The 10,768-nt window shown below is 37.0% G+C and overlaps 1 protein-coding gene across 1 annotated transcript; it reads left to right on the top strand.

Annotated features, from left to right (window-relative positions):
- The first annotated feature begins 1,227 nt into the window (after positions 1 to 1,227).
- Positions 1,228 to 9,956, top strand: LOC121862459 (NADH dehydrogenase [ubiquinone] 1 alpha subcomplex subunit 10, mitochondrial-like). The gene is made up of 9 exons (XM_042360759.1): positions 1,228 to 1,280; positions 2,969 to 3,061; positions 3,555 to 3,743; positions 4,340 to 4,583; positions 4,865 to 4,951; positions 5,134 to 5,344; positions 6,975 to 7,136; positions 7,749 to 7,863; positions 9,630 to 9,956. The coding sequence occupies exons 2-9, from the start codon at positions 2,969 to 2,971 to the stop codon at positions 9,711 to 9,713; spliced, it is 1,185 nt and encodes a 394-aa protein (XP_042216693.1). The 5' UTR covers positions 1,228 to 1,280; the 3' UTR covers positions 9,714 to 9,956.
- Positions 9,957 to 10,768: the final 812 nt, after the last annotated feature.

Raw genomic sequence — 10,768 nt, 5'->3', positions numbered from 1 at the left:
ACTCAACAATTACACCGGCGGACGAAGGCAATGCATGATGGACAGGCTACTAAGGCGAAACCCAACAAACTGGGCTATCGGCAGTCCATTGCAACTCTCCCTCTCCCCAGTCGTTGCAACACTTGCACCACTGGATCAGGAAAAGGGAGAGCCAAGATGTGTGGTTGCAGCCTGCGCTCCTGCCTCACCACATAAATCAACTCACGCTTTAAGACTGTGACTGTTCCTTCCTTTAAGACTGTGACTGTTCCTTCCTTTAAGACTGTGACTGTTCCTTCCTTTAAGACTGTGACTGTTCCTTCCTTTAAAACTGTGACTGTTCCTTCCTTTAAGACTGTGACTGTTCCTTCCTTTAAGACTGTGACTGTTCCTTCCTTTAAGATTGTGACTGTTCCTCCCTTTAAGACTGTAACTGTTCCTTCCTTTAAGACTGTGACTGTTCCTTCCTTTAAGACTGTGACTGTTCCTTCCTTTAAGACTGTAACTGTTCCTTCCTTTAAGACTGTGACTGTTCCTTCCTTTAAGACTGTGACTGTTCCTTCCTTTAAGACTGTGACTGTTCCTTCCTTTAAGACTGTGACTGTTCCTCCCTTTAAGACTGTAACTGTTCCTTCCTTTAAGACTGTGACTGTTCCTTCCTTTAAGACTGTGACTGTTCCTTCCTTTAAGACTGTGACTGTTCCTTCCTTTAAGATTGTGACTGTTCCTTCCTTTAAGACCTATGATTTGGTCATAGGTTGTAGAGTAGAGGTTTTTAAGGGATTAAATGGCCTTATATCCTTGGTATGAAAAACTGTTTCTCTCGCTCTATAGGTAAAACATTATTTGCATATGTTAGAATGGTTTCAGTTTAACTTTATCAGGTTAAATAGAGCCCAATTTTCTTGTAAGTCTATAGATATTGATGTATTTATCTTAGTTTTATATTGTGTGGGTGTTTAATTCCTCAAAATACTACTCATGTGCTGTCAAGATGTATTAAATATAGTTAAAGTCAGAGTCGTAAAAGAGACACGGACACGGGCCAGCTGACAAAATAAATAATGTTAAAAAAATACTTTAGGCAAACCACTAATTAATTTGATTTTTAAATAACTTACACCAACCAAATAAAAACTTATGTAAAGTATTTTATGATAGTAAATTTATATTCAATGAGGGTAGTTCGTTTTTTTTAGCAAAGTAATAGAAAGAACAAAAATAGTTTAGTGATAGTTTAATGAATTTGTTCGTGGTATTTTTCCAACAGTCGTACCAGGGGGCCACCAGCTAGGTGTACGGTGAGAACAATTGATAGTTTTTTTTAACAAATATTCCCCTTCCTTCTCTAATTTTGTTAATATTGAGTGAACAACATAATAAAGTATAACACAGAGCAGTATATACGGGAGTGTCATGGCAGTAGAGTCCGTAAAGCACACACATATTGCTGTAGTAGAAATCCGGCAGATGACTGGGCTGTGGTGAGGAACAAACCTTAACAAATGATGTAAGTATTTTTACCTGAGAGTTCTTGGTAGTTTTAGTAGTGTCTTGCGATAACACAATTGGAGCAACAACGTAGGGGGCAACAGGTACTCTGATTTTATTCTTTTTAAAATTCAATATCTTCCTTATTATTAATTTACAATGGAAGTGTAATATTAAAAAAAATTATCATACAAAAAATAATTCTATCAATTGAATGTATTGAATTCTGTGGTTGCTGTAAACTGCATCATTATCACCTAACCTAACCTAACCTGTGATGTCCTCCATATTAGCCAAATGTTCTCTCTTGCACTCTGTAATCTGATAAATGGTCTATGTTAACCCTTGGGCTGCAGGAGCTTGGTTGCCAAAATAAAATGGCAAGTGCGCGAAAGGCAGCGAAAGGGTTACAGAATTTGTATGTATAATTCACCCTAGAGTCGACCCATTGTTGATAATGGCACGACTCTAACTTACACTGTTATATCTGCTGTACACACACACACACACACACACACACACACACACACACTGCACGCACACACACACACACACACACACACACACACTGGTACTATAATTAGTTTATATACAGTGTTGTTGGCTACAATAAATTGGGGACTTGACAACCGATGCATTATTTGTCTGGAATGCTATACTTTGTCTTTCTCGTCGTGATGCAGCGATACACAGTCAATCATCTTCAATCGACTGTTTGATTCAACACCAGTTGCTAGCCAGTGTATGTTAATGAGTGAATTGGTCTCACATCAACAAAAATGTAAAATTACACCATATAATAGTAAGTTCTTTCTGTTTAATATGTCAGGAGGTCCAGAGGGTGGAGCCTCAGTTAGGTAATGTTAGGTTGGTTTCCTTGTTAGGTTGGTGAGGTCTTGTAACAATGCTTCTGCCATTTGTTTTTCTTATCAAGTAAGGTTAGGTTAGGTCTAATTTAGAAATAACCACTTTTTAACACATTTTATATAATTACGACAGTGTCCACTATAAAACAGTGAAATTGTGGCTGTAAAGTCGTATATAATTACTGTGTTGATAAAGATGTGTTCTTCTGGGGTCACATTTGTGTGAAGAAAACCCCATAAGATAAAGAGAAATTTAAGTATAATATTTTTTTTTTTTTTTGTCATCCTGAATGTAGATCTTCCTTTAAACCTTTAATTTCCACTGTTGATCCATTTTTTAGTCAGTAGTGTTCCTATAAAATAACAATAATGATGATAATTACCTTTTATTCCAATTTTTACTTAGCTGTTCTTGTATGTCTGTTAATTAATACCCTATAGTACAATAGTTGGTGCTGCTATAGTGTGCAGTCGACAAGCTATTTAGGTGAGGTTAGCTCAGGTTAGGTTAGGTCAGGTCAGGTCAAGTCAGGTTAGGTTAGTTTAGACTAAAGATATCTTTGTAGCCTGCACACTATAGTAACACCCAGTAGTTATAATCAGGTTTAATACAATGAGATTTTGTTCTTCAGATGGCACTGTCAGTGGTAAGAAGGGGGATGACCTCCCTGCGAGGAGTGTCCAGGCATTGTGTTGCCGCCCCAGTACCCGTTCTCCGCCCGCAGGTAAATATTGTCCAAAACTTCCTTAACCGACAGTCTCTGAAAAGTTCGATGTCAGCTTGTGGAAATGTATTTCAAGGTGTACTGATAGTGAGGCTGACTCCACACACAAATATGATAAATTATATGAAGAGAATCATTATTTAGTACCTCTCCAATCTTAGCTCCTCCGGCCAGACACACAGGCATCATGCATTAAAGACCTGTGTGGTTACCATCTTGGCTGGAACGAGAGATTTCAACATCTGTCAGCTATGCAGACCCTTTTGATGTGGGTGGTTGTTAGGACAGTATACTTTTTTTATTTAGGAAATATTTTAACTTTTCATGTACAGTTATATTTATCATGTTAAGCTTAATTTTGATCTTTTATTCCATATTTAAGTTAATAACTGTAGTTCCTCAGACACGCTTCACTTGTGGGTGTTTGCCGAGAAATGTGTCCAATACTTGGGTGACTGATGATTCTTGACGTAGAAAAAAATTTCACCCACAGATTGCAACAATTGTGTCGAAGGCTCTACGTGACCAGGACTACAAGCGTCCTGCCCCATTTCCATACAAGACTGATAAATATGGCTTCTTTGCTGCACTATTGGACAAGACGACTCATCGCTTTGACGAAAACTCTAAGGTCATCGTTGTAGATGGACCGATTGCTGCGGGAAAGACAGAGTTTGCTAAGGTGTGGTCACTTTACTTTAGATTGATTTATTATGATCAGATAATTGACAAGTAGTCGTTTAAGAATGTACAGGACTGTGTAGAAAACTTAAAACTTAAGTCAAACAAGTGGTTTATATAATACAGATGTGTGGGAAACTTAATCTCTGTTTTGAAAGAGAGAAATCAAAGGCTTTTATATATCTTAAACATCTGCCTTAATAATAAGTCAAATGTAATTACTATACAGTACTGTACTTTTAAATACTGTACATATATTTAATTAGGTTTGTTTTAACTTAGTCTAGTTACCTGCTTGGGGTACTTCACATGAGGAACACAACTAATTATTAAGATGTCAGCAAATACTTTAAGTAAATTTGGATGATGTGTTTATTGAAGGAGATAAATATTGTCAGTTCTCATTTGATATTAGAGAAACAGATGGTAATCAACTTGTAACTACTTGTAAACTTGGAGATTTGTACATGGTATTATGAAACAACTGTTAATTTGGTGTGGACAGCACAGTACTGTATTAGTATTACATAATTGTTTTTTGTGCAGACACCTTATTCACATTTTACTTCTAGTGCTGAAAGTTTTGATGATTTTCAGGAAATAGCAGATGAGTTGGACATGTTGTATGTGCCCCATGCCAACATGGACATGCTGTACATCAACCCTTATGGCTATGACATGCGACAACTGGACAGCCAACTTCCAGACTCAGTAAAAAGCTTTGATGAGAAGAATTTTCTTCAGAATCCAAAAGATCCCAATGCTGCCGGTTTCCAGTTTCACATGTTCCGCCTTCGCCTGGTACAGTACATTGATGCCCTCGCTCATGTACTAAGCACTGGTGAGTACAGTACAGTAACAAAATAATTATCATATTATGAATTGGGATTGATGGTGATTGAGATAATACTCGTACACTCTCTGTATTAAGTAGATTTATATAAGTAATGTAGATATTACTGATAATGCTTTTTTGTAGAGTATATCTGATTTTGGTGTATGTCCATGTAAATCTGACCTGTAAAGAAATACATTATGTAAGGTAGATTATTATAGTGTACAGTATAAAGATTCCTCCTATATTATATTATTTAAAATAAAGTGAGTGTGATGACTTGACAGGTCAGGGGGTTGTGATGGACCGCAGTGTGTACAGTGACTTTGTGTTCATAGACGCCATGGCCAACTTTGGGTACATCAGTAAACCAGGTACGTGCAGCATAGTTTGGAGATGCTGGACCATAAAATACATAATTTACAAGTGTGTATATAGTATAATATTTAAGAAATAAATTATCTCCAAGGATTTCTTGAGCATTCTTGGATAAGTCTGCGTAAATTTAATATCTCGCCTTTTCAGTGTTTCTTGAGCTTTTGTTGGTATTCCCCAGCACGCAACCTGTACTATGAGTGCAAAGCGATGACCGTGCCGGAGTTGATGCGTCCTCATCTCGTGGTCTACCTGGACATGCCGGTTGATGTTGTGTTGCAGCGGATCCAGGAGAGAAATCTTCCCCACGAGGTCAACTCTCCGGTGTTGACCCGAGAATTCCTCTCCTACATGGAACAAGTGTACAAGAAACAGTTCCTAAATGAAATGAGGTTTGTGGTGGAGGAGAAATTACACAAGTGTTGGGAGAGGAATTGGTGGATCTTGTGAGGATTAGGAACCACTGTTTTTTTTTCTTCTGATGAAACATTTTAATGCTAACCTAACCTAAGATAACCTCATAATATAAGTACAGTAGTAGGGGGTTTAATCATCTGGTGAAATAAGAAGTAGTTCCTATTTTGGAGCATACAGTACAGTGAGGATTGTGGAGCAAATTCTTTTTAAGGGTTGTGTCGTGCTCAGGGCCAGATTAAAGTAAGTGGTGACCCTGGGGCAAATATACTTGTGGAGGCCCTTTTGTATATAATTGAAATAAAAAATTAAAACCTTCACTAAGGGGTTCTGTTAGGTATTGTACTGCACTTATATTTATTTTATATTTTAATAATCAAAATATATTATAATAATTAATTTTTTTGTGTGTATTAACTACTAGGACATAAATAAAAGACAAACAAATGAATATAAACTAAAAACTTCTTTATTACTTTTTTTAGTCATAGTTGATCAGAAACAATTTTTCACGTATTTGACTTTAGAAAATGATCTTTCTCCGCAACAATTTGTTACCATAAGACTCTAGTAAATCTGTAGATATATGTCTTTTGTTTGGAAATGTGGATTCTAGTCTTTGATCACAACTTATTTTGAACATGTAGTGTTAAAGATTTACCTCTTCTTTCTTGGTAGGAAAAAGTATTTTAACAATATGGCAAAATTTTAGCAACTCTATACCAAGGATTCTCTCCAAATCTGATGAATACACATATACAAGATATTCACATTTCACTTTGATATTTTATTCATTGATTTCATTTAAATCCTGCGGAAATACAAACTTATTATTCAACTCAGATCATGCATCAATTTGTTTCTCTAGATCTACCAAAAGACAATCAATCACTGGAATAAAGTATTTCTTTCTAAAAATTTCCCTTGGAGACGAGAGTTTCTTTTTCGGATTCTTTTTTCCTCACTTCAATATTCTTTATTTCCAGAAGTCTCAGTACACTTTTCTCAACTTCTTCAAATTGATCTCTCAATGAATGTACAAAACTGACTAATGATTTCAGAAGCAGGAAGACAGTACTGTATTCAGTTGAACATTTTCTTTTGGGAGTTTTTTGTTTGTTGTATTGTAGCGTTCCAGGATGGTGTGCCACTGATTAATACATATGACTGTCTCAAGCTAGGACGTGTATTTAGCAATCCAGTAGCTTTGCATTTATTGACAGCTACTTCAGCATCATCTTCAATGATGCTTTTCAAAATCTCAGCGATGACATCGTAACCGGACAGAATGGCCTTTGTGGCATTGGCATGGTTAGACCATCTACTTTAGTGTCAGACAACGTTTTTGGAACAGGCAGTTGTTTTCCTTAAGTTTGTTCTTCAGCTTCAGCCAATGATTCACAGAAATAAGTGTATATTCTCTGCTTATAATCAACATTGAACTGCAGCTTCCCCAACCAAATTCAATGAATGAGCTGAATAAGGTACATGTGTTGCTAAGCCACACTGTCCAGTGAGATGACGTTGCATGCCATTGAATTTTCCGCTCATACTCATAATCTGGACATTCTTGATCGATGTCCCATTCCTCACTTATTTTTTTCTCAGCGGTCACTCCGAGCTGCTGGTGTATGACTGGTCCGAGAAGGGGGACTGTGAGGTGGTCGTCGAGGATATTGAACGCCTCAACTTCGAATTTGACAAGAATGACCCTAAGATGGCCGACTGGAAGCTGACCGACGAGTGGGATTGGTGCAAACAGCGGATGTTGTAAGTATGGCGCCCACTAGCTCCATTGTTTACACATACAGTATTTGGGAATTTAGGATTAACTTTGAAACTACTATAGAGGTTATTGGTAATTTAAGAGTGATTATAAAACTTAACAATTAGATACAGTAATAGGTATGTGTGTGTAGGTATGGGAGGGTGGGGTGGTCAACATGCTTACCTCACAAGCGTGCTGACCCGGGTTCGATCCCTGGGCAGGGTGAAACTATGGGCAAGTTTCTTTACGCCATTTGCCTCTGTCTACCCAGCAGTAATTGGGAACCTGGGTGTTAATCGATTTGCGGATTCAATTCCAGGGTAATGGTTAGCCAGTGCAGTTAGCGATTTGTCCAATCTTCTCGGACGATTCCATGACATTTGGTCCTGCAGCTCTTTAACTCGGGGTGTGGTTGTTGTGCTGGCGACAGTTTCTACACCTTAAACAAATTCACGTCTAGGTGGCCCTTGTGCCGGCCATCCTCGAACACGATTGGAAACCATTATTATATATTATATATGTATTTATGTATGTGTATATTTGTGTGTGTGCTTGTGGATTGACCGTGTGTAGTGTCTAATGGCATTACATCTTATATATTTAATTTTTTATAGATTCACAAAGAATAAAGACAAGATCCTCATGTGGATGAACGTGCCAGGCTTTTCAGTGCCTGAGTTGGTGGTCAATGCCGAAGACCACAAGGTGTTTGAAGACGTCTGGTGGAACGTAAGTACTTGGTGTTAGTCTTGTTGGGTTTAAGACAGGTCAGTTCAGTGTTTACGTTCCCGGGATAATCTAGTTTGAGTTTTCATTACAGGTGAATCAATTGCCTGGTTGTACAATACAGTAGTTTATTTTGTAGTTGCAACGTGGAACAAGAAGATTATTATTTAGTGCAGTTGTTGACCTTTATTCCTTCACTTGAACCTTGGAGACAACCCACTGACTGACTGCCTGGATGTGTCACTCACAGATAAGCCATAATATTCTCACCCATCTCAAAGGAGGACAGTAATTATTAGTTATACTTTTTTTTTTAGCTAGTCTTCCTTCTCTTCTCTCCAACAGTAGCTTGGAGTCTCTCTCTGTCTCTCTCTCTCTCGTTTTGAGGATCATTGATAACGTGACGTCAGTGACCGAACTTTGTATAAACAGTCTTGATCAGATAATTTACAGGGCATGAACAGTTTCCTTACTGTGACCTAAAGTTTTTGGGAAAAGTTCTTATAAAGAAAAGAATTATGTCATCTTTACATTTTCCCATTATGCTTCTAAAATTATATGCAAATGTGAAGTGTAATTTGCAATGGCATGTTATCCTCTCCCAAGAATTTTTTCCAGTTCTTTTGATATGAATTTTCTTATTGAAGTAGTAACAGTATTAGGGAAGCGCCACATGTAAAGGACTCAATGATGAATTTTAAATTTTCAAGGATGAATGTTTTAATTTTACTCTGAAGTATGCTTATGAGGTAATTATTTTACTTTATAATTTGTTGCATTCTTGGCAAAACGTAAGATAAGGAAGCCAGTTAGATAATATAGTAGTAGGTAGGGAGTAGGCAGCTATCAAACAGGGAGGTACTACCGCCTGGGAAGATATTGGAAGCATAATGTGTTGTCTAATGGTAGACCCTGCTGCCATATGTGACCAAGTCCCAGGTTGATGATCTGACTTTCTGCCTCATTTACACACAATTGCAGGGTCTCATTTGTTTCTCTTACTTTAACAACACAACATATATATTGTTTCTCACTTTTGATCCATTTTAATTTTTGCCATTTATGTATTTATTTATTTATGGTGCAATTTATTATTACTTTTGCCCCCCCCCTCTCCCCTTCCCCCTGTCTCCAATGTGGGCCGGTGACCTGTCCCTGGGTGGGCTAATTCCCATTAAAAACAAAAAAAGACAGACAGATAGAGGATACACTTCACTACTCTCATATTACACCATACTTCACATCAGCTGCCTCCATCTCTTGGGGTTTTCCGACTCTCTTCACCCAACCCCACACTAAAGTGAGAGACAGGAGGAGTAAATATATTCAATAGACAGTCTTACCTTTTGTTTGCATTTAATTTGTATCTTTTGGAAGCATTCAGGGGTGTAGACAGGTGTATGGATAATAGTGTTTACATATGACATAATAGAGAATTGTAAATAGAAATAACTTGTTAAAAAAAATTCACCTTTGGGTGGTTGGTTCGAATCAGGGCTACCATGGTTGGCAGTCAGGTAGTTTATTCCACTGGACCAAGATGAGCAGGGAACCTCGAGCCTCAAGTTAGTCATTAAGTTGAGGTAGCTTTTAAGCCCATCACGGCGCAGTGGTTAAGCTGGTCGACTGTCAACCACGGTGGCACCTATTCGAACCTAACACCCAAAGATGAAATTATTTTAAATTGATTTCCTCGTGTACATTACAGGTTCTGATTTAGATAATTACTTGTTTACATCTGACGTTTTCCCTCCCCCACTCCCCAACAGGCGCCCGGGATGAAGTACGCGGAGGGCTTCAATGCGGACATGGGAGATCAATTCATAGTCACCAAAACGAGAGTCGGAACCTAAATGATGTACCGCACCATGTTAGGTCTTGCACTTTGTTTATCCGGCGAGACATCTTTGCTACTTGATAAACAATGTTAGAAAAGGAATTGAAAGAAAAAATAGATAAGATATTCTGTTATTAATGACAAAACAAGACAAAACAAATTAGCCAAAAAATTTTAAGTATTGTCATAATGCTTATTGAATTCCACACTATGTAAAATATTGTACAGATGGGAGAAATATAATGTTAAGTTATTATGACTTATAGTTTTTTTTTTTACCAAGTTTAAGTTCTGTATACATATAAGTGTTTTTTTAATCATTACTTTAACAACAACATAAAAAATCAGTTGTTGTTTTGAAAGTAATCTTGAATTTTCTCTGTTATTTCCAAACAGTTAACTTTATGAAATTTTTCTTCTAAGGGTTAAGTAAAAAATTAATTCATATATACAGCATAAGATACATTTAAGTTTGATGAGATACGTATGACTTGTTTTACTTGACTGTATACATACACTCACACTATACATACACTCCTTCACACTAAAATATACATACAAACCCGCACTCTATACAGGTACTACTTAACTCTCTTTTATACATACACTTTTTTAATTCAATTTTATCAGAAATCATCATTGTGATTGTCTAAAACTAAAGACTTCCACACAATTTTCTTCATCTTAATTTTTGCCTTTTGAGGATAGAATCTGTTCATTTAATCTCAATCAATCAATCACAGTTATTTGCTCTAGGATGACTACATGTTCTTTAACTTCTCTTGCTTATTGCTGTAGTTATCTTTAATCCCAGTGCCAGTACAGTAATTAGGTCATTAGGTCGAACTCCTCAACTACCAGATATCAATTAGGCACTTGACCAATAAGAAGGCATTATTTGCTGGTGTTTTAAAAGTGAATAGGACAAGCCCTCATAAATTGATTACAGGAAAGCCTCCCATAACGACGATTCATATTTAAGACCCTGGTTAATTTAGGACCCAAATCAATTTACACCATTATTTTCTTCATATTTACAGCGAAAATAGAATAAGAAATAAAATTACATTT

This window comes from Homarus americanus, unplaced genomic scaffold, assembly GCF_018991925.1.
Source record: "Homarus americanus isolate GMGI-L3 unplaced genomic scaffold, GMGI_Hamer_2.0 scaffold31037, whole genome shotgun sequence".
NCBI lineage: Eukaryota > Metazoa > Arthropoda > Malacostraca > Decapoda > Nephropidae > Homarus > Homarus americanus.
This window is presented reverse-complemented; position numbering and strand designations above follow the sequence as displayed.